At 40.5% G+C, this 25,079-nt stretch overlaps 1 protein-coding gene and 1 pseudogene across 1 annotated transcript; both read left to right on the forward strand.

Moving 5' to 3' along the window:
- Positions 1-6,108: 6,108 nt before the first annotated feature.
- LOC102011352 lies at positions 6,109-12,605 on the forward strand (annotated as a pseudogene).
- Positions 12,606-15,725: 3,120 nt separating this feature from the next.
- Positions 15,726-23,310, forward strand: Nudt15 (nudix (nucleoside diphosphate linked moiety X)-type motif 15). Its single transcript, XM_005387551.2, has 3 exons — positions 15,726-16,430; positions 19,940-20,136; positions 22,941-23,310. The coding sequence occupies exons 1-3, from the start codon at positions 16,273-16,275 to the stop codon at positions 23,099-23,101; spliced, it is 516 nt and encodes a 171-aa protein (XP_005387608.1). The 5' UTR covers positions 15,726-16,272; the 3' UTR covers positions 23,102-23,310.
- The last annotated feature ends 1,769 nt before the right edge of the window (positions 23,311-25,079 follow it).

Raw genomic sequence — 25,079 nt, forward strand, 5'->3', positions numbered from 1 at the left:
TTGAAATTATCCCATACATATCATTAGACCATAGTGCAATGTAATTGGAAATCAATGGCAAAAGAAACCACAAGAATTTCATAAACACATAGAAATTAAATAGCACCCTCCTGAACAACCAATGGGTCACAGGTAAAATTAAACAAGAAATTAGACAGTTTCTACAATTAAATGATAATGACAATACAGCATCCTGGGACTTATAGAACAAAATGATAGAACAGGATATCAGAAAATGGAAATATATCCCTTACTCTTGGGTGGGAAGAACAAATATAGTGAAAATGGCCATATTTCCAAAACTGTTATACAGCCGACCATAGTGGTGCATGCTTATAATCCCAGTACTCAGGAGGCTGATGCAGGAGGATCGCTGCAAATTGAAGACCAACCTGGGTACAAAGTGAGCTCAAGGCCGGCCTGCACTACACAATAAAACCCTGTCTCAAAAATATAAAAAAAAAAAACTGTTATATTGATTTATTGCAATTCCAATCAAAATTCCAATAGCATATCTCACAGAATTAGAGTAAACAATCCTAAAATTCATCTGGAACCAGAAGAGACCTAGAATAGCCAAGGCATTTCTGGGCAGCAAAAACAAGGCAGGGTGCATCACAATCCCTGACTTGAAATTATACTATAAAGCTACTGTGATTCAAAAAAAAAAAAAATGTGGTACTGGGGAAAAAAAGCAGACCCAAAGATCAGTGGAATAGATTGTAAGATGCAGAAATAACTCCAAATGTACCTATCGACCGTATCTTTGAGAAAGGTGCTGAACACATTCACGGGAAGATAGTCTCTTTAAAAAAGTGGTGCTGGAAAAATAGGCTGTGCACATGCTGAAGGTTAAAACTTGACCCACATATTTTGCTACACACTAAACTAAATTTGAAATTGATCAAGGATCTAAATATTAAAACAGAAATATTAAATCTGCTGGAAGACAGAAAAAGTAAAACTCTAGACATGGTTGTAGGCAAAGACTTCACGAATAAAACCCCAATCATACAGGAACCACCATAAAGAATCAACAGCTGGGAACTCATCTTATTAAAAACCTTTTGCACAGCAGAAAAACCACCAACAGAGTGAAGAGACAACCCACAATGTGGGAAAAAATGTCTGCAAGCTGTTCCTCAAACAAAGGATTACTAATCAAGAACATATAAAGAACTGAAAAAAATCAGACCTCCTATATTTAAAGACCCAATCCAAAATTGGGCATCACTTCTCAGATGAAGAACTACAAATTAACAAATAAAAATATGAAAAAATGTTCAACATCACCGGTCATTCAAGAGATGCAAATTAAAACAATACTGACATTCCATCTCACCCCAGAAAGAATGGTTATCATCAAGAAATCAACTAAATAACAAATGCTGGCAGGCCTATGAGGAAAAAGAAACCCTTCTCCACTGTTGAGAGTGTAGACTGATGCAACCACTGTGGAAATCAGTGTGCAGATTCCTCAAAAAATTAGGATTGGAGATCCCATCTGACCCAGCTATTCCCCTCCTGGGTATCTTTGCAGAAGAATTAAAAACATTGTACCACAAAAATATATATGTACCCATGTTTGTAGCAGCACAATTTGTAATAGCTAGATACTGGAAACAATCCAAATGCCCATCAACTGAGGAATGGATAAAAAAGGTGCGGTCTTTTTATTCAATGGAATACTGCTCAGCCATAAAGAAGGATAAACTGGCAACAACTGGATGCAACTCAAGACCATACTCATAAGTCAAATAAAGCAGATGCACATATGTAAACATTATATTGTCTCCCTAGTGTGAGAAGCTGAAGGAGTAAATAAGATTCAAAATATAGAATAGATACTGTAAAATGGGAAGAAACTTCAAAAGGAAAGAGAAACTGGGATGGGGGAATGGAGAAAAAAAGGAAGGGAAAAACACACATGCACAGTTAAGATAGTTATAATACTAATAGTTAAGATAGTTATAATACTAATTTCTGTTAGTTCATTGAAAAGAAATGTTCGTGCTAATATTGTTTGAATAATTAAATACCAATATCTTGTAGTTTGAGTAACTAATTTAAAGATAACAATATGCCATGTATTAACCATTGTTATCCTCCTATTATCTTGTTTTGAAATTTGTTTTCCTCTCTTTAAAAGAAAAAAATATTTCAGGTATGTAATCCATCATATTAACAAGACAAAGAAGAAATTACATTATCATATCAATCAAATTAGGAAAAACATTTCATATATTTCAAAGCCCATTTGTAATAAAAACTCTTTGACATGGCTAGAGAGGCAGTTCCTCAACTTGATAAGGAAGGTTTACAAAAATCCTCACAATTATCACTGCACTAGCATTCTACTTTATGGAACAAGGCAAGGATGTTTATTCTTATTCAATATTCATTTGGTTTTGGTTTTGGGTTTGGGTTTTGGGTTTTTGTTTTTCTTTTGCGACACTGGATACTGAACAAGGTCTTCACAGTGCGCTAGATGCCCATTCCTTTTTATTTAGCAACAAGATCTCACTAAGTTGCCCATCCTGGGATCCAACTTCCAATCCTCCGGCCTCAACTTTCCAAGAATTCTGGGGTCACAGGTGTGCAACAGCACACCCAACTTTGGCACTCTTACTGAACATATGGCATAGCAAGTTTATTCAGTGCAATAGACAGGGAAAGCAACTAGAAGGCATACAGAGTGGAAAGGAATCAATTAAACTGTCCTATTTACAGGTGACAAGCTAGTCAACATAGAAAATCCCAAGGGTTATGGCAATGAACTCCTTGAATGAACACCCAAGTTCAACAATGTCCCAGGATATAAGAAAATACATAAAAATCAATTGAACAGATGAACATAAGTTAAAAACACAGTGCTACTTGCAAGTGCTCAAAAAATGAAATAAATATAAATCTCATAAGCATTTGCAGTGCTTATGTGATGAAAATTACACAACACTGATTATACAAATCAAAACAGATAAAGGAATATCTACAAGGAATGAACAAAATATACAATGAATGTACAAATTAAGGAATTTATTACTATAAAAGACACACTGCCATTAATCCTTGTCAACATATTCCTCCCAGCTTCAAACACCTACCCCAATCACTTTCTGAAACAGTTCTACAAGTCCTTTCTTGAATGCCTTCACAAGGTGTGATAAAAATGTGGTGAGTGCTGCTGCCAAGTGCCATCCAGTGCAAGCTTTCAACAACATTACAGGGTGTTGTCATCTACATTGTTCACCCAGTGTGGCACTGTGCAATTTGTCTTTTCCCCAGAGTCAACATGACCATGTCCTGGATGGAGCATGTTTGAAGCCATCCAGGGCATAGAGACAACCATGACAGCACAACTAAAGGCACTTAGGCAAGAAGACTTCCAGAACTGTTTCCAAAAGTGACAAGAGTTATGGGCTAAATGCATTTGAAGCAAGGAGGAGTAGTTTGAGGAGGAGTAATAGTACTATGTCTCTCACTATAAAATTTTTAAAATTTAAACATATACCAGAGGTTCCAATCACATCTTTTATACTACAGTCCTATATTAGAAGACTCAACATAGCAAAAATATTAAATCTTCCCAAAGTGATTTAACATAATTTTCTCCCTTTTTTTTTTTTTTGGTACCAGGAATCAAACTCAGGGCCGCACACTTGCCAGGTAGGCACTGTGCCACTAAGCTGTATCCCTGGCCCTAACATAATGCTTATCAGGATGCAATCAAGATATTTTTAGACTCATAGGTAATCATTTTCTAAAATGCATGTGGAGAATAGTGGCAAGGAAACAGGAATAGATAGCTAAAGCAATTTTAAGAAAGCATCAAGTGGGAGGAAACAATCTACTTGAATCTAGCACTTAAAATATAACTATAATAATCAAGACCGTGTTATTAGAAGCACACACATATTTTGATGGAAGTGAATAAAAATGAAGCAAACTGATTTTTTTGACAAAAGGGCAAAAACAATTCAACACAGAAAAGATAGTCTGTTAAACAAATGGTATCAAAGTACTTGGACTTTCATCAGCACCTCTCATATTGTACAAAAATCAACTCAACGTACAGCTGGGCATGGTGGCATACGCCTGGAATCCTAGCACTTGGGAGGTTGAAGCAGAAAGATAGCTGCAAGTTCAAGGCCAATCTGGGCTACATAGTAAGTTCAAGATCAGCCTGAACTATATAGCAAGACCCTGTCTCAAAAAAAAAAAAAAAGAAAGAAAGAAAAAGAAAAAAAATCAGCTCAAAGTGGATTGCATCCTTAAAAGTGAAACATAAAACTATAAACTTTTAGGGAAAACAAGAGAGGGACTGGGGATATAGCTCAGTGGCACAGCACCTGCCTGGCAAGCACAAGGTCCTAAGTTCAATTCCCAGTATCAAAAAAGAGAAAATAAGAGAAAGTATTGAGAACCTAGGACTAGGCAAACAACTCAATTTTTATAAATGGACAAAATTATGCTTTCACTGGACTACAGGATATCAAAATTATGCTTAAATCCCAATTTTTAAGTAAATTTTAAATTCTTTAAATTCTTCCGGTTTTAGGAAAGCTTATCTAAAAAGTCTTCATAAGACAGTTCTAGATAATTTTATGACTTAACTTCATTAAAGTGGAGGAGGGTTTCTCTTTGGCTACAGGGCATAGTGACCAGCAATTCTAATCTCTGAACCATTAGCACCTTAAGAGAAGGATATAGAAGTTAAGGAAAATGCTCCAGTGTCCACACTATCTTCTATGAATAGTAACAGTGCTTTCTGGCTTGGGTCCTGGTAAGCATTAAGAACTCCGAATAAGGAAAGGTTATAATCGTTACAAGTGAGTAGACTAGAAATGCCAAACAGCTAGAACAGCAGTTCTCAAACTTTTTGGTCTTAAGATCCTTTTATACTGCTTAAACTCATTGAAGACTCCACAGGGCCTACTACAAAGAATGATAATAAAAGCTAGCTAAATCTTCTTATTTGTTTGTACACAACCTGTTGTAATATATATTTTAGTTAAAGTATATAAAAAATAGTTGAGAAAGAAGGGAATAGCCTTTAAGATAATTATAGATATTTTTCTTTGTTAAGTAGTAGTTTCATAAAAATTTGATGGATTGTAGAATCTGAAACTGATATAGGAAATGATATCAGGACCTCCAGACATGTTATAAGGGAAATACTATAACTCCCAACCTGCTAGATGTCCAATAAGTTGAGTTCATGTTCCCCAAAATCAGAGAATGAATTCTAAGGAACAGTAGACATTAAGGGTAGGAAATATTTATTGAGGGGGAGCATTACAGCTCTTGAGAGGTAGAAGGGGACCTGAAAGTGAGTTACTGAGGACCCCACTTCTCAGGGGAAGTCTTATAGAGCACAACCACATGGGGACAACGTGGATTATAGCTATTATCAACCAATAAGACTATAAGTGTAGTCACTTATGTAATATTGATCCAATAGTGAAGCAAGTCATGTAGCAAGTGTACAAGGAAAGAACAAAGAACTTTTTGGGAAGGGATGAGTCCAAGGGTCCTGCTCACCCACTGAGGTGACTGATGCCTATCTAGATACCTTAGACCAGTGTTGCCACTTATCTCAGGTCTAGTTAGTCTGTCTTTATCTTGAGGCCTGGCCTCCAACAGACATTTCACACTGGGACTGTTACATAAGAAAGAAACAAACCTCTGTTCTTTAAGCCACTTCCGTGTTTTTGTTATACCAATTTAATTTTAACCTGATCAATACATGTCTGTTCCTTGAAGACTTCAACTCCACTTTAAGCCTACTATTCCTCTCCCTGGTGACAATACAGTCATAATTCTTTATGATTGTAATAACCAAAAGAAGAGTCTTCCTAACTCCCCTACATTTCATTGAAACTTTGATCAAAATTACTCTTGATTGCTACATTCCTAAACTCAGTGATCACTTCTGTATTCTCACTTTACTGGATGTATCAGCAGTGTTTGACACAGATCATTAGTTCTATAATCAATTTTTGTGCTTGGTTTCTGGAAAACTATACTCCTCTAGTCTTGTTTCCACATTTTTGGTGTCTTATTTTCTTTGTATGTTTTTCAGATTATTTCCTTTTTCTAAATGCACTCATGCCCATGGTGAGCTTGTTAGTCTCTTGGTTTTAAAGATCATCAATATGCTCATGATATCCACATTTATATCTCCAACTCAACACTTCTTTCTTCAGAACTCCAAACTTAGCTGTTCAACAGCTACTCACCAGCCACTGAGCACCTCCACTACATGTCTAAGCATGAACTAAGCAGTTCAAGCTTATCATATGCAAGACATATCTCCTGATTTTCCTCCCCAATTCTGCTCCTTCTGAAAGTAAACATCAGGGGCTGGGGATTTAGCTCAGCGGCAAAAGCGCCTACCTGGCAAGCATAACATCGTGAGTTCGGTTCCCAGTACAGGAGAAAAACCAAAAAAAAAAGGAAAGTAAACATCAACTATATTTTTCTAGTTGCTTTCTAGTCCCATTCTTGCATATCCAATCCAATAGAAAATTCTATTGGATTTTTATCTAGAATCCAACCACTTCTCAATAACTCCAATAATGCTACTACCGCCCAAGTTACCACCATTGTTCACTTCCTCCTGACTGCCCTCCCTCCACCACTGCTCCCAGCAGCCACAGTGACCCCATCAAAACATTCCTTAGAGCCTGTCACTCCTTTGTATCTTAGTCGGGGTAATAGCTCTCAGATTCCCTTTTCTCTAACCCTCCTGTCTTTGCCCTTTTAGTGTCATGACCATTGTGTCAGGCCATTAACCATTGCCCACAAATCTCAATATAGAGTCAAACTTTATATTTTACCTTTGAGATACTTTCTTTCCCACCCCAAATTGATAGCTAAAGTTCTGTGCGCACTAGGAAAATTGACCTCACCACTGTCTTCATGGGTCACCTTTGAAGAAGGCTGTAAAGCCACCATCATGCATTCTGGGTTTAAAACATAACCCAGTCATAAACCAAGCTTGACCTTACTCCTGCCCCACTATTTGGTCATATAGCAATAGATGTGGACCAGTGGAGCGATCCTGGTTGCTTGATGACCTGCGATCCTTCCTCACACAATTTGTTTCTATTTCTTGTTGTTTTGCTCTTTAAAAGATATTACTAAGAAAATGAAAATGCAAGCTACACACAGACAAAATATTTGCAAAACGAATGTGATAAATGGCATCTAGAATATATAAAGACTCCAAACTAAGAAGACAGAAAGCCTAGTTTTAAAAGTGGATCAAAGATTTGAAAAGTCACTTGACTAAAGAAGCTATATGAACAATACCCAAGGAGCACATCACCCCACCCCCCATCCCCACAGCGCACCAGCCAGTGCCACAGCACCCTGCTCCCTGCCGGCCACCAGGTCCTACATGTCTGGGGACACTGGAGACCAACCTGGAGGTGCTCTTCAACATTGTCACAGCCAAGATGTCTCAGACCCTGCTCATGAGGCTCCACAGAATCTGCCCGATTCCTTCAGGCCACAGGAGCACAAATGCAGGCACTGCAGGAGCCCTGACTGCACAATGTATTCCAGCTCAATCCTCTCCAGCTTCCCTGCAGCTGGAAGCTGTTTCTCCTGGGTCTCTGACCACCCAGCACCAGTCGTCTCTGGCCCAGCAGCTATACCCACTGAACATCTTTGAAGGTCTTCTTTTCAGATACCTGATGACACCTCTGCCAGGAGGCTGGGAGATAGCCAAGGCATCTTCTGACCAGAGATACTTCTTAAATAACATGGATCAGACAACATAGTAGGACCCCGGGAAGGCCATGCTCCGTCAGATAAATGTTAGGGCCTCCAGTGGTCCACCAGTGCAGCAGAATTTGATGACCTCAGCCTCAGGTTCTCTTCCTGATGGATGGAAACAAGCCATGACTCAGGATGGAGAAATTTACTATATAAACCATAAGAACAAGACCACTCTGTGGTTGGACCCAAGGCTTTGACCCTTGTTTTGCTAAAGCCATAAACCGTAGAATCAGTCAGAGTGCTGCAGTAAAACAGCCCCCTCCCTTAGCTCCCCAGAGCCCACAGAGGGACTTTATGGTTGGCAGTAACTCCAACCAGCAGCAACAGATGTGTCTCCAGTAACAGCAGAAGAAGGAAAGACTGCAATTGAAACAGCCAGAACTGCTTCTACAGGCGAGGGAGAATATCAACCCCAGCACAGCACATTCCCCAAAATGTCAGGAAGGTCTGTCCCCGAAAAGCCTCCTGTCCTCATAGGTGGGGCTTTGGCGAGATGACTGGATCATGGGGGCATGATGCTCATCAGTGGAGCTAAACATGATGTTGGGAAGTGGACCCTGGTCAGAGGAGGTAGGTCTCTCCATGGCCAGTTACCAACACGCGCAAGATAGTGAGACTCAAAACCCCACATCTTCTTCCAGGGTGTCTCAGGAGTTAAGAACAATGACAACTAATATAGCTCAGGTCCCCTTCTTAACAGTGGCAGGTATCACTAGGAGATGAGAGCACAGACGGTGGACTAAGCATGAGCAGCTACAGACCCTAGATGTCTTCCTGAACAGCACTGATGAAACGGACACAGGATACGCTCAGCCAAAGCACCCTGCCCTCACAGCAGGACAATTACTCAGGCTACCTTGAAGCTCTTCCCAGGACAAATGTGGACTTTGGAACACTGGAGGGGATAGAATAAACATAGAAAGAGAGGAGCTGATGCCCAGTCCATAGGAAGCTTCAAATTCTGACATCCTTAATAACATGGAGTCTTTTGGTTGCCACCAAGCTAAATAAAGCAAGCTTTCTTACATGGTTTATAGACCTCTCAGGTAGTCTGAATTCTAAATCTGTGAAGCACCTAGGAGATAAGATATGTGTACTTGGGTTATGGTTTATATCTAGATGTCCCCGAAAAGCCTCATGTCCTCATAGGTGGGGCTTTGGGGAGGTGACTGGATCATGGGGGCATGATACTCATCAGTGGAGCTAAACGTGATGTTGGGAAGTGGACCCTGGTCAGAGGAGGTAGGTCTCTGGGGGCGTGGCCTACCAAAGTCTCATCTTCCCTTCTTGATAGAGCTCTGCTTCCTGCTGCCATGCCAGGAGTGGTTTCTCTTCTGCTGTGCCCTGCTGCCATCACCCTGCTTTGGAGCCAGTCAACTATGAACTGAAATCTCTACAAAACTCTCCTTCTTTAAATTGCAGGTGTTGGGTATTTTATCCCAGCAAAAGTATCAAAGACAACCTTATATTTCCAAATAAGCCTGTTAGAATGTTCTGGCTGATACAGAAAAAGATGAAAGATCATCCAGCAAAATTCCTTCATGCATTATTTTGCCTTCTTTGTCCATTGCTGTGGTTAATAATTGCTGACCCCTTTCACAGTTGGCCCTAAAGAATAAAAAAACTGGGGTAGTTGTTTCTTTTGCTACTATAACTACTATTTGTTTTGGGGCTTGGGTAAATGAGCCTGCTTGTGTGATGGATATCATTCGTTTTGCCTGGTTAGATGTTCACCAATCATTTTAAGTACTTGGAAGGAAAATGTTTCATGTTGAAGCATTTAGCTTATTCAAGAAGGAGTTTCTTCAGCTGCCTCTGGCCGGTTGTAAAACACGTTACTGGTCTGACATGTCAAGAATATTGTACCTGATATAAGTGCTTGCTGTTAATTTGAAGAGATAGCCAAAACCAAAGCTGAAGACTTACTTTCAGTGTTTGTTTTTCCTCCTCATACTATCACTAGTCACATAGTGACCTTGATTTTATTTTAGGAGCTTATAAGGCATGAGATAATTTCCATAGCAATATATCAATTATTGCCACACACTCTAGTATGGGTTTAGGTGGATATTTTTCTGGGCATTTCAAAATTTTTTTTATTTTTGTGGTTGGTTGGTTGTTTTTGGAACCTTGGCAAATTACTGCTTAGTGACTCTGTTTATAGTTTTAGCCTGGAAAATCACATATGTAACTTCTATCGCATCCTCTTAGTCAAGAACACTGCTATAGATAGCCCAGATTCAGAAGAAGGGAAGTTATATTGTTTCTCCTCCCCAATGGAAGGGGTAGAGAAGAATGTGGCTAATGGCACTTTTAATGTACCACCAGCTAACTCCAACTAATATGTTAATGAGGGAGGATTTACATATGGTATAGAAAAAAATACCAAGAGAAAGACTAGTATAATGCTTAATTTCTAACATTCAAAATAAGTTTGTGTAGCAAGGCAATATGCTTGAAAATCAGACCTTAGTGTCTCTTCTTTAAGAAAGACTAGTTCTAGACTATAATTATAGCTTTGCACGTGTGTATGTTACTGGAGATTGAACCCAGGGCCTTGACACTGAGCTATACAATGTTGCTTCAGTCACATTTCATTTCTACACTTTTTGATTTTGATTCAGCATCTTGCTAAGTCACTAAATTGTCCAGACTGTGCTAGAAATTATTATCCTCCTGTCTCACACTCTCAGAGTGCTGGGATTACAGGTGTGAGTCACCATACCCAGCTAAACTATAGATTTTAAAGAATGAATGAAGGCAGCCTTTCTCTTTCCTGTCCCTTAAGGATAGTGGTTAGTGGAGAGGAAAGTGTGTGAAATGTCAGTATCTCTTCTTTGTGATCTTCATCCTAGAGAAAGAAAATACATTAGATAAGTGAAAACCAAGTAGGCAGAGAAAGATTATTTTGCTCTTTCCCAGCCTTTTACCCTTCCTATTCAAAACTGTTTGAGATCACCCAAAAAAGTCTGTACCAGAACCAACTTGACAACATGGCCTGGGTGAGAGTCTGGACAGTCTCTGAGAAGGAGGGTGGGGGAGGGTGCCTATGGGTGAACTCTTCTGCTCTCTCGCTGGCCCATTGGTACCATGCTGAGGCCACACGAATTCAAGGGCCCTGTCTTCCCAAAGAGTTACAGTGTGGAATGAGTCACAGTATAAGCCTCATAGGTACGGGACAGCTTAGGTAAAGCAGCACACTGGGAAGAAAGCTGACTGAACATTCAACAAGACGGACTGAACATGATTTAAAGGGACTGAGTAAATTCTTACATTAGTCCAAATAGAACCATGTTGAACATTTAATTAATTCTACATAGCCCAGTGATGAAGAATATTGGAGGGGCGTGGTTTCTTTGGACACCTGAGTGGCAGTGTGATTTAAATTTGTGATTTGCTGTAATAGGTACCATCCAGTACTACATAAAATTTTAAAACAGGTTTTGAGTACATGAAGCTTCAAATGTCAAACATAGAGACTGCTAGGAGAAAAGAGCACACAGAAAGTAGGCGAGTTCAAACCAGAGACTTCAGTGGGAGAACCAAGCACATGCAGTCAGCACAGCTTTGCCCAGGGCAGGGTGGCACGAAGAAATGGATCCTGCTGCAGTGGGCTTTGTCACATCAGCTCCTGAGGAAGCATTATGGTTGAAGGAAGCAGTTAGTGGCACCACTTCATCTTATTCTCCAACCATTTCTTAGGTGTTTTTCAGGAGTATAAAGAAAGATCTATTCATAATCAGTTGTTAGGAATATTTTCAGCTTTACTGTAAATTGTGAAGTGAGATCAGGTAAGTTTTAGGTAAAAACCTGACAATAGATAAGTAGAAGAGATACGGAAAACACATCAAACAAATACGCTGTCATTAAAATAAGGCTACATTAAGCAGGACAAAATAGTCGGCTTGATGGGAACCCCAGCATCTTCCAGACTGACAACATAATATTTCTGTGTGAATGCTGTGGAGGGGGAGAGGAAAAGAACGCATTCTTGGCAAAGTTCTGGAGTTGGGCAGAAGAGGGCTTGTGTATCTGGATTCTCTACCCTTCAGCAGGAAATGTGGGTGAACTAGAAAGGAGATGTAGTCCCAGGAATCTGTGTCGGGCTTGAATGTTGCAATAGTTACTGCCACACCCTGTTCCACTGTTTGGGAATCTGCAGGAGGGAATGTGGAATGTGGAGTCTCCAAGCAGCAGAAGTAACATCTACATGGGTTGGTTTGTATATCTCTTAGCTGATTCATAAACATCAACCTGGTGCCTTTTTGCCTTCACAACCTCCTGTGTTTCATGTTTTCTAGTTTGTGTAAATACAGTGAAATTATTTTTGTAACACTGGGAGTAGCTTTCCCTAAAGTGTTCATTTATAAAGCACCCATCGGTTGATTGCTGTTCTGGGTACCAAGGGTACTGAGATCAAAGACCTCCTCTTCGACCTCAAGGCTTCTCTGGGCTGATGCTCCCTTTTTGCTTGTTCTTTTATGTGAAGGTAAATCCACATCCAGTGCTTCAAAGCACAGTTAACACCAGGCTGTAACATGTAGCTAGACTTTGGTGCAGGCTGTGGGATAGTAAAATGAAATTGCAGTGCAATAAAGGAAAACTTGAAACTGACTACTAAATGAAACTTATCCTTAATATCACACGCTGTCACCTTCCACATTTTCTTATCCCCTAACTTCTTACTATGTTTTAGGAACAGCCTAAAATCCCATTAAATCTCTTTAATAGGATGGATCGTGGCCATGTCTGTCACTAGGCCCCAAGTCCTCCAGGGTCCAGTGAGCAAAGAACCCTGCCTCCTCATTACCCCAGCCTAATGCTAGCCTTCCCAGAAGTGTAATCTTCAGAGACACCCACATGGATGACAGCTTTTGAAATTAAGTAGCACAGTTTCGTTGCGCATTGCCTTGGTGCTCTTCATTGCTGAACTGCATCTCGCCTTTTCCTTTCTGCAAATACACATTTCATTTTTCTATTTTGGCTCTTTGAAAACTATCAGCTATAGTAAGGTTGAATACACAGACACTAAGATTCATCCTTTTAAGTATACAGCTCAATGAGTTACAAGCACGTAGTTATACCACCGTAATCAACATACAGAACCATTCACTCACCAAGAAAGTCTCCATGTCTTTTTGTAGCAACCCTTCCCTGTACCGCCAGTCCCAGAGAAACACTGATTTGCATTCTTTGTCTAGAGTGTGGTATACTCGAGAATGTCATATGAATGGAATCATTCAGCATGCAGCCTTTTATATCTGACTTCTCTCACTTGGCATCCATGTTGAGGATATCTGAACTGCCTCCCTTGGCCAGGCAAGGTGGCACATGCCTGTAATTCCAGCACTTAGGAGGCTGCTGCAGGAGGATCGCCAAGAATTCGAGGCCAGCCTGGGCTACACAGTGAATTCAAGATCAGCCTGAACTACATAGCAAAACCCTGTCTCAAAAAAAAAAAAAAACCACAACAAAAAAAAGTATCCCTCTCTATTGCTAAGTAATTTTCTGCTTATGATTGTATTATAGTCGATTTATTCATTCATCCGTAGAAGAATACTTGTTTGCAGTTTTTGATGGTTATGAATAAAACCACTATAATGGTTACATACAGATCTTTCTATGAACATAAGCTTTCATGTCTCAGATGGTATCTAGAAGCGGGACTGATGAATTGTGTGATAAGCACATACCTAACATTTTATGAAACAGCACTTTTTCTAAAGTGGCTGTGCCACTTTCCACTCCCACAAATAATATGCGATAATTCTTAACAGCACTTTATCATCACCAGCACTTGGTGTCGCCAAATTGCATGTGTTTTCGTAATATTCCTTCTACTACATGCGTACAGTGATCTCAGTGTGGTTTAAATTTCCATTTTCCTAGCAAGTCATGATGTTGAGCTTATTTTCATGTGCATAATTGCCATGAAATTCCTGAAGTTCCTTCAGGGGAAATACCTATTCAGCACATTCACATACATTCTTTCAGCTTGTCCGTTTTATGAGTGAGTTTTGAGGATTCTTTATCTATTCTATATTGACTCCTTCATGAGATATGTGCTCTGCAAAGATTTTCTTGAATTCTATAGCTTCTTAGATAACATCTTTTTTTTTTTTTTTTACTGTTGTGGTGCCTGGCACCATTTTTTTATTAGCTTCTTAATCATCATCTTAAAAGAAAACATTCTAAAGTAACAGTAAAAATAGCTCTGATAAAGCACAGTCAGTTCTACATATCATAAAGCAGGTACAAGATATTTTACGTTCTCAGAGGTATGATACAGCAGTCCTACATCTATAATTGGCATCTATAATTAGGCATTATTTCAGACTTAATTCTACTTTTCCAGCACATTAACGGCACAGTTTACTCATTCTCTTCATGAACATCAGCTGTAAACCTTTTTTTAAAAACCTGGAGTAAAAAACAAGAAACAGGAAAAAAAAAGGATTCATACAAAGGTGACTGAGTGGAGGCAAGCAATATTAACCTAACTTGTATTTTATCAAATCTGTCATGTTTGAAAGGTAATAGCTCCACTGAAGAAAGGAGATGCCAAATAGTAGTGCTTAAAGGCTTCGGACCACAAGCAAAACACTGCAGCATTTCAAAGAGAAGCAGTAGGCAAACATCACTCATTTGGGCACGTTCAAGGATGCTAACATCAATATTTAGATTTAGGCTGCTATAACAAAATACTATAAATTTTGTGGCTTAAACAACAGGCTGGTAAATCCAAAATCAATGTGCCAAAAGATTTGGTTCCCAGTAAAGGCTTTCTCCCTATCTCACAGCCTTTCCCACTGTGTCCTCATGGGTGGGATGAGGATCTTTTCATTAGGGGCACTAATCCTGATAAGAGGACCCAAGACTCACGACCACATCTAAGCCTGAATTTGGTAGGGTCACAACTCAATCCACAGCAGTTTCTCTCAGTATCAATTTTTAATTTTGATGATTCCAACTTATTAACTTCTATAGATTATGCTTTTGGTGTCATATCTAAGAAATCTGCCTAACCATAACCCAAGTCAAAAAGACTTTTCTCTAGAAATTTTATACCGTTAGATGTTTTTATTCAGAACCACTATTTTGAGTTAATTTTCGAAATAGGTAGACCTGGACTGGGGATATAGCACAGTGGCATAAGCGCCTGCCTAGCAAGTGCATGGTCCTGAGTTTGATTCCCCACACTAGAAAAAAAAAAAAAATCAAATAGATAGACCCTTTCTTTGGTGTGAATCCTCTAAAATTTTTTCTTTTAAAAGATTATTTTGATTATTGTAGTCCTTTGTATTTCCACTTAAATTTTTGACTGGGCCCATCAATTTCTACTGGGAAAAAAAGCCCGATATTTTTGAGATTGCATTGAATTTATGTAAATCAATTGATTTATGTAAATCAATTTATGTAAATCAAATGGGGAATTACCATCTCAGCAATATTGAGTCTTCTGATCCACAATCATTAGTATTAATTTACTTAAAATTTTCTTTGAGAACACATCTTTTGCTAAATTTATCCCTATTGTGTATTTTCCATGCCATTAAGTAGGGCATTGGTTTTAAAATCCAATTTCCAATTGTTCGTTATTAGAATATATAACTGACTTTACATAGTAATCTTGAAACCTATGACATTAGTAAATTCACCTAATTGGTCTAGTAATTTTTTAGTGGATTTCTAATAAGCATATACTTAGGAATATATAGGCAAATATCAAAATTAATAGTTCAAAGAGAGAAAACTGTCTCTGGCAGCAGGACTAGAGGGTAGAATTTTTATTGCAGCTTTCAATTATTTGGATTAATTATGTACACATTACTTTAGAAGAAATAAACATTAAATTTTTGAACAGTAAGTCCTCCCCTCCAAGATTGTTCATTTGTGGATCTTAATTCATTTTGGCTACAGGTGTTGGCTTTAGCTGGGATTTTCCCTTTCGTGTTTCATTTTTATTTGCGTTACAGCGTGCAAATATTTGCAACAGTGTGTTTGCTCCTCAAATATGTAACTTGTCTTAGCAGTTTACTGATCAGTTCTTATTTACCCTCCAAAGTTGTCAGTGATCTTAAATCGCACTTTTACACTGGATGTTTCCACACGATCTGCCCTTGCCCTAGTACCTCACTGATTTGAGCCACAGCGAGAATGAGTTCGCCCCCGCGTAGAGCACTACAGGCAAAAACGTGCACAGAGGTTTAGAAAAGCAAGTGCCTGGAGCGCGATGCGGGCGGACCCCGGAGGGGGCAGCTGAGTGCTGACTATGCACAGTAAGTGCTCCTGGTCCATACGCAATTCTAGGCACGCTGTCCTTCGGAAAGGCCAAGGACGCGCCACCACCCGAAACCCACGGTGGAGACTGCCTGCGCGCGCTCGCTGGGGGCTGAGGACGCCCGGGGGGGTACGGCGGGGACGGCTGGGCGACGTCACTTCCGGCCGCGGCGGACCGGTTCGCGCTACGACCGCCCGGCTCGCGCTATGACCACCAGCTCCGAGCCGCGGGGACAACGGCCCGGGGTCGGGGTCGGCGTGGTGGTGACCAGCTGCAGGCATCCCCGTTGCGTCCTGCTGGGGAAGCGGAAAGGGTCGTTTGGGGCCGGCAGCTTCCAACTTCCTGGAGGTCACCTAGAGTTCGGGTGAGCATCTCCACACTACCCGGGAAACCGAATGCGCCCGAGAGGGAGGTGCGCTGTGCGTGCGTGCGCGTGTCCGTCTGCGCCGTGCGTATGCGCGCGCGCCCGGCCGCGCTGGCGCCGCGCAGCGCCCGCTTGCCTCCGCGCAGGCTCCGGCCGGGAGGGGGCGCTGTGCGAGGCCGGCAGACTCCTTGCGACCTGCTTGGGTCGTGCGCTTCGCACCTGGGAGTCGCCTTGTCTTGTCCTAGTGCCCACGACCGAGAGAAGGCCGCTGGGTGCTTCTAAACCAAGAGCGGGCCCGCGTTGTCAGGTTTATCCAGCTGTCCGTCCGTCTCCCCGCCTCCGCGCTGCACTTCAGCCCGGCGGACGAGCGGGCAGCCCTGGGCCTCGGCGTCTTCCTCGGCGGAGCCGTGGGGTGAAAGCTGCGAGGGTCGCGAGGATCTGCCGGTGCACAAGAGCGGAGAAAGCCGAGATTTTGCCAAAAAGTGGGTTCTGAAGTGAGAGTGAGGTTAAGATTAATAACAGATAAAAGCGTAAAGCGTCCGCGCCAGCGCGTGCTTTGTCCTTCAGGGCTCCATCCAAACGCTTCAAAGGTGCAGAGAAATGGAGAAAACTGCGTCCGCGCCCTGCGCTCAGAGGGGCTCTTTCCTGCTCCTGCTCGGGCCTCGCGCGGAGCACACGCGCACGCCTGGCTTTCCACGCCGTGGGAAGGGAGATGTGGGACATCCTGTTACAGGGACCTTAAATGCTCACGTGTGCACCGCTAACAGACTTTAAAAACACGGTGCTGTTTTCCTACATAACAGTTCTGTCGTCTTCCCTGTTAGCCAGACTATTTAAAAGGCCTTTTTGCTGTTTTGTACCACTGGGGTCAAAGGTGGAGCGTACCTTCATTGCCTCTCCATGTAACAGTACTCCTTCGTCCCTTTTTCTCATGCCATTTATTTGTTGAAGAATGTGGGTCATTTATCCGGAAGAATTTATCCCGTGATTACTGTGCTCCAGTCCCCCTGTATTTCTTATACGATGGTAGTCAGGCTTGATCCCAGTGCCTTTCAGTCAGACTTTGTCCTTGAAATGTGTAACTCATAGGCTCTTTTCATGTGGAATTTTTGTATGGTCTTCAGAATTTATAAAAGCATCAATAAGTGTATTATTTTCGGATGAGATAAACCACTAGTTAATAAATTTTTAAAAATTTTTTTATACTAAGAAAAAATCAGATTGCTGCTGAGCACAGTGCCACACATCTGTAACCCCAGCTGCTTGGGAGGCTAGGACAGGAAGGACCACAGCTGGACAACCCTGTTTGAAAACAAAAAAATCAAAAGGGCTAGGGGTGTACTCAGTTGTAGAGCACAGTTAGGTTGTCAGTCCACAATAACACACATGCACACACACACAGCCGTGTATATTGTACTATTGCTCGTGACAGTCAGCCAAACTTAGATCACAACCCAAGCACTACCTGTAATTACTAGAGCGATGGCTAGAAATAGGACAAGAAAGTGCTGACCCGGTTTTCGAAGGATCATAGCCAGCACTGAACTTTAATGCAGTTTTTGCGCAGTGCTGAAAACACACGATGCTCCTCACAGGTTCCCTTTCGCTTGACCTTTCCGTAACTGTACAGCGCGCTAAATGTGATAGGAAAACAAACAGAACATGCTTTTTCCTTCCATTGTCTTCAGACATGAGTCATCCTTTCCCCTCTCTTTCCCTCAAAGGTATTTTCTATATATTGCTTATTTTATAAAAATAAATTGTATTTTGGTCTTCACAATTCACCTCCATGCATTTAAAAGTCCAGCCCAGTTTAAACCGTCAGTCCCCCGGTTTCTGATCTCTGTAATGTGGAAAGGAGGTAGAGGCATTGTTTTGCTTCTTGCCCACCTCCTGCCCCTCCTCACTTAGCCGTTACTGACACTTCTCCCTTCTCCAGTGAGTTGGGAAGAGGAGACAAGCTGTTTGTGAGACCAAGAGCTGCTGTCCATTCACTGGTGTCCTCTGTGTATCCACTGTCCGAGTGGGTGCTGTCTTTCATGGAGTCCATTTGTCAGTTAGTTGGAAGTCCCGTCAAGATTTCTGTCCCTGTTGTGGCTGTCTGACTTTTTGTGGTCCCCTGCCCTAGTTCTTGTTCCAGCATGCGACTGTACATTTTCTTCCTGTTGAGATCCGGCAGTCTCCTGTAGCATCTACTTAGCCCAAAGGAAACACGCAGTAGAAGGGGGTTGAATACAGGGCTTTCGCACTGAGCTACATCCCAGCCTTTTTTAATTGTTTTAGATTTTGAGACACAGTCCCGCTAAGTTGCTGAATTGCCGGGGTTGGACCCAAACTTGTAATCGCCTACCTGAGCCTCTCAGCGTGCGCCACCCTGCCGGGTTAGAAATGATGCTTTTCGGGCTGGGGATTTAGCTCAGCGACAAAGCGCCTGCCTGGCAAGCGCAAGGTCGTGAGTTCGGTTCCTGGTACCGGAGAAAAACTAAAAAAAAAAAAAAAAAAAAAAAGAAATGATGCTTTTCCACTGCTGCCCTTTTTGCTTTCTCAGCTCTTATGGGCTACTCTCACCTGTCTCCTACCTTTTAAATTCCCAAGGTGGGAATAAGCACCAGCCTCTGTATTCATGTGCAAACACACTGCTAGGGACGTATTTCAGATTTATGCGAGAGTTCTTGCTGCGTGTCTCCACTGCTGTGGTGCACTGTGGTAGGCCTGAGAGTTCCTGCGGCTCCTTGTGTCTCGGGTAGGGCCAACACACCAGTGTCTCCTTCTGGGACACATCCAGGCTCTACTGATTCTCTTGGAGGGAATCTCTCACGTGGCTTAAGGGAGCAGAACTGGCTCCTCACAGGGAGGAAAGGAAACATTTCTACTGAACTGGAAACTCACAACTTTCCTCCCTCTCTAAGATCTCCTGTCTTTTTTAGATAGCCTGGGCAAGATGAGGATCAAATGTCTTCCTGGTCTTCTTTAGCAAATCTTGGAGCTCAGCTGGCATCTGTTTGCTCTTTTGCCCTAAACTTGAGAGTTTAGAGGGGCTTATGCCTCATTCTTCTCAATTTTGAGGCTTAAACCAAAATTCTGAGACTACTGGAAAAGACATAGTAATTTTGATATATTTACAGCAACTCCATTAGAAAGTAGTATTTCACTTTACTTGTCGAAGATAGAAAGTAATAGACTTCAAACTCCGGCCTAGGCCTACTTGGCTGCAAAACCTGTGTTCTTAGTTAATGTGCTAAGCTGCTCCCTCATTGCTCAAGCTTGTGAATTAGTGCTAAATTGGCTAAAGGGTATTTTTTTGCTCAATATGTAGTTCCTTTGGGAACTAGATATAGGATAGATACAGGATATACAGAATGTCAAAGGTAGGGTTGTTAATTTATTGTTTTAAAGTATACACTAATTTTAGCTGTTTTTGCTTTGCATTATAAATTTATAAGCAAGACTTTCATAGCAAAAAATTGTATTAATAGAATTGAAAACAACGATATGTTTCCATTTTCCAGTGAGACCTGGGAAGAATGTGCTCAAAGGGAAACCTGGGAAGAAGCAGCTCTTCACCTGAAAAATGTCCGCTTTGCCTCAGTGGTAAATTCTTTCGTTGAGAAAGAGAATTATCATTATGTCACTATATTAATGAAAGGAGAAGTAGATTTGACTCATGATTCAGAGCCAAAGAATGTTGAGCCTGAAAAAAATGAAAGTAAGAGAACTTTATATAATAATGCTTTTTTGTTACTATGGTGTCAGAAGCAGCATTACATATGTTACCACATGAAAAGAACTAGATTCTCTTCATATTTATGTGCTCCCCAAATTTATACATTGAAGTCCTAACCCCCAAGGTGATGGTAACAAGAGATGGGGCCAGTGGGATGCAATCACATCATGAGGCCTTTGTCCTCAAGAATAGGATTAGTTTCCTTACAAAAGAGACTCCAGAGAGACCTTCACCCCTTCCTCCATATCCAGGGAAGAGAGAAAATGGCTGCCTATGAAACAGGAAATGGGCTAGGAGCAGATACTGATTTGGCCTGTGTCTTGGTCCTGGATTTTCAGCCTCCAGAACTCAGAAAATTTTTTGTTGTCTGTAAGCCACCGAAGTGTAAGGTTTTATGCCCGAAATCCGCACAAAGACTGATATAGATATGTAAATATCTTCAAATCCTGAGGAACTTGAAAAACCAGACTACTTAGCTTTGTGTCCTGGTCATTCCATTTTGTACGTTGTGGCCTGGGGCAAGTTTTTTAACATCCGGGCCTCTTTTCTCACCTGTAATCATAGTAACCACCTCAGATGGGTTCTGGGAAGGATTAAATGAGTTCATACATATGTATAAGAACCTAGTAAATACAGTAAATGCTTGGTAAATCTTCATTTTGTTAGTGTTTATTTTTTTAAGGTTTTGACTTTAAGAAAAACATTTCATATATTTTTCTCAGTTTTCTCACCCGTAAGGGAGAAAGAAAGCCTCCATTTTATGGAGAATGAGCATGCTGACAAAACAGTTGTCTGTTACCTCCATGTTGAAATAACTACTCTGAATGACAATAATATTGTTTGAAGGCTTTACAAGTTATTCTTTTTCCTCAGATTCTCATAAAATTGAGAAAAGGAAATAAAGTGAAACTATCAAAATTTTTGAATATGTATATTCTTTGCCATGTGCCACTCTATCCAAGTGGTCTCATGAGCTGGTCCTCTGCCCCTAAACATTGCCTTTTTCTCCAGTGTGGAAGAATTTTGTCAATCAACAATACTTGTTCAGTACTTTAAGACCTAATCAGTCTGTCCAGGCCCCACCTCTTAATTTCCACCTCAGCGCTCAGGGGACCAAGCCTCTGGCAAGTGAGCCTTTGGAGACACACTCTGGTCACACCGGACTGAGCAGTTGGTCTTCCTTTGTGTAGTGACAGGCTCCGTGCCGTGTTCCTCAGGGCCGAGACCTGGAGAGCCTGCTTCCATTTACTGTTCACTGCACCTGTCCTCCTGGTTTCTGACTGTGACTAAGGGGATCGTCCAGACATCTCATTTTTAGGAGACAGGGATACCCTTCCACAGACCACTCTCGGGGCACTTGGTTAAGTCAGCCTCTTGCAGTACATTGTTAGCATCTGCCTGCCTCCTCCCTTTTCTCCCACTCCTCCTCCTCCTCCTCTCTTCCTCCACTGCCTCATTTGTGTATCATCACAGTTACGGATCAGCCTTTCCTGTACTTACTCAATTTCTTGTCTTCCCTTTTTCCCTTGTTTTCTCAGAGTGAAAATATGTACCTGTATTTTATAGGCAGAGAATACTTAGTGAGAGAAGTGGTACTTATACTAAGGTAAAATATGTAATCCTAAAGAAACTTTTTTAAACCAGGTGCGGTGGTGCACACCTGTAATCCCAGCACTTGGGAGGCTGAGGCAGTAAGATCATTGCAAGTTCAAGGCCAGTCTGAACTACATAGCAAGACCCTGTCTCAAAAAAACAAAACAAAAAAAAAGAAGAAAGACAAGAAACTCATTTAGAACATAGAATATATGACTTAATATAATTACATATAATAATGATATATTCACCAATCGTGAGCATCTGTGCTTTCGGCACTTTATTTTGCAGTGCTCAAACCTAGCACCTTGTACATGCTAGCCAAGCGCTCTAGCACTAGCTGTACCCTCAGCCCTAGCATCTGTGCTTCTATGTTATCTGCACTTAAATTATCAAATAAAACAAAAGTTTTTCTTGGATTTCATGTATATTTACAATAGATATGCATCATTAAATCTTTCTTGCTTCAATAGATTTTGTTTAATGAGCTCCTTCTTTGTCTTCTATCTAAAATATACCAAGGCACACCTTCCAGGTGTCCCATACCTGTAATCCGTATACTCTGGGAAGCTGAGGCACGAGGATTGCAAGTTTAAGCCCAGCCTAAGTCATGTAGTAAGGTAGCAAGACCCTGTCTCAAAAATACAAAATAAAAAAAGTTCTGGGGATATACTTCAGTACAAAGGACCTGTATTCAGTCTCCAATACCACAAAAATCTAATCCAACCAATATGGCATAGTACAGTACCATAAAATAAATCAAGTCATAATATTTGTTTCTCTGTTTAGCTTCCATTTTTTAAGATATGGAGGATACCTTGGAAATTTTGTAATCTATTTTATAGGTAAAGAAACTAGTTTATTTTTATGAAATACAGCCTATAGTATGCAAAGTTCTTTGCATTTTTAGACAAATATTTAAATAATTATTTAAATGAACATTGAATAATACCAAATTTCCTATCCAAATAACACAGTGTTTTATATCATCACTATTCTTTCCTTAAAATCTTCATTCTAAATTCAAATTATATTTGTATAACTAAGTTCTTGCAAAGCATCACTGTTGGAGTTTATTAGTAACAAATCACTTAAACTTAGTTACTTTTTTCTAAGTATAGGTGAGCTTATCAAAATAAATACCCCTGTTTTTTGCCAGCTAAACGTATGGATTTGGCCTCTTTCTTTTCTAGGCTGGGAGTGGGTCCCATGGGAAGAATTCCCTCCACTAGACCAGCTTTTCTGGGCACTGCGTGGTTTGAAGGAGCAAGGCTATGATCCATTTAAAGAAGATCTGAACCATCTGGTAGGATACAAAGGAAATCACCTCTACATCACCAAGAAGGTTCTTTGATTAAAAAAAACAACAACAAGACAAAAATAAGGTCAAGTTAGAGAATGAAAAATATCTACATTTCAGAACAACTCCATTTTATCAAAAAAGTTCCATGTGATTTTTGTTTTACTTGTATTTTCTTAATATACCCACCACCTCAGGAAAAGCTTTCTAGAATGTGTAATTAAATTGCATTTCAACCACAAAATACATAATCAATAGAGACACTGTGGTTAATCTGCTTTCCGTATTTATCTGGGATGTTTACTGTGTGGTTTGTCATTGCAGTTTATGCAGGGTAGGGTCAGTAGGATTTGCTGTAGTGTTTCAGTTCAAATGGAGGTCCTACTTCAGATATCATAATGCACATTTAAACCATTGCTTGTTACAGAATGTATCATGTTTGTTGATTTTCCTTTTTTTATTTTAAGAGAACTGGCAGTATATTGTAACAATCTGTATCTACAGGCCAGGTCAGTATGCTATATATTTCCCAGATTTCTGAGTGAAACCCTAACCTAAGAGGAGTGAGACAAAACATCTAAGATCTGTATCCCAACATCAACAGGCCAGGTCATTCTGAATGTTTCACTTTGCCTGAGATGCAGTGTCTTTGTACGTAAGAGGAAGGGAGTGCTCTAGGGCAGCAGTTCTCTTAAGTGTGGGGCTTCTCAAGATCCTTTTAAGGTATTCAAGGCCAAAGACACCTGTTTTTATAATCCTAAAATATCATGTAATATCACACTCTCATTCCTTCATCATCATACACAGTCTAGAATCTGCCTGATAAATGACATATCAGACAGACTATAAAAGCATGTGTGAACCCAGCTTTCTTCTGTTAAGTCAGACATTGAAGATATTTGCAAAAATTATGACACTTTCCTAACTAATAAATATTTTTAGAAAAATAGTTCTTTTTCAAAAAGTTAAAACATGCATTAGATTTTTATTTATAAATGGTTAATGAGACTTTAAACCTACTTTCAATTTTTTGTTTTTGTTTTAAGATAGCATTGCACTATATAGACCAAGCCAACATCAAACATGTAATCTCCTGGCTCAGCTGCCTGATAATATTTTCAGGCATAATTTATTTTTTGTTTCTGGTGTTGAGGGAGTGCTGAGAATCAAACTCAGGGACACCCTACCACTGAGCTAATCCCCCCACCTTTTTTATTTTGTATCTTGTGGCAAAGTGTTGCTAAGTACTCCAGATTGTACTTGAACTTGTGATTCTCTTGCCTCAGCCTCCTGAATAGCTGATAGTACAGGTGTGTACCACCATGCCTGGCCAGTTTTAATCTCTAATACAGATATCACTAGGTAAAACCATACAACAACAAAATCTCTTTGTAATTTTTAAGAGTATAAGGCAACTGTCTCAGTTACTTTTCTTGTCGTTGAGACAAAATACCTGACACCCACAAGTTAAAGGAAAAAGGGTTTATTTTGGCCTCCAGTTTGTAGAGGTTTCAGTCCACACTCAGTTAACTCAAGGCAGAGCAGCATGGCAGAGGAGAAACAGTTCATGGCAGCACAGGCAGAAAGCAGCCAAACAGGAAGCAGCAAGACTGCCTTTGCCTTTTTGCCCAACGAGGGTGATGCCATCTACACCGAAGGTGGGGCTTCAGTTTTCAGTAAATCTATTCAACCAAGCCCAGAACAATGCTAAATGCAATCAGTGGACTGCTTAGTACCACACTTCCTTAATCCCAGGATCATACACCATGATCCAGCCACCTCCCAAAGCGCCACCAATGCATTAAGCTTTGGGGGACATCTAGATACAAGCCATAACAGGAACCAAGACCAAAACATTTCAGACTTGCTAGACTGGACTATAAACTCACATCTATCTTTTCCTTTCAATCCTGCTTCTACGAATTTCTATATAATTTAGTTCTTTCAAAAGACTCTGATATTATTGTAGTGCTTGTTATAAAGGAATCTTTTTTTCAATAAGTATGATTTTTCATTTCTTTTTAAAAATTAT

Source organism: Chinchilla lanigera, unplaced genomic scaffold (genome assembly GCF_000276665.1).
Source record: "Chinchilla lanigera isolate Chin_1 unplaced genomic scaffold, ChiLan1.0 scaffold00030, whole genome shotgun sequence".
NCBI lineage: Eukaryota > Metazoa > Chordata > Mammalia > Rodentia > Chinchillidae > Chinchilla > Chinchilla lanigera.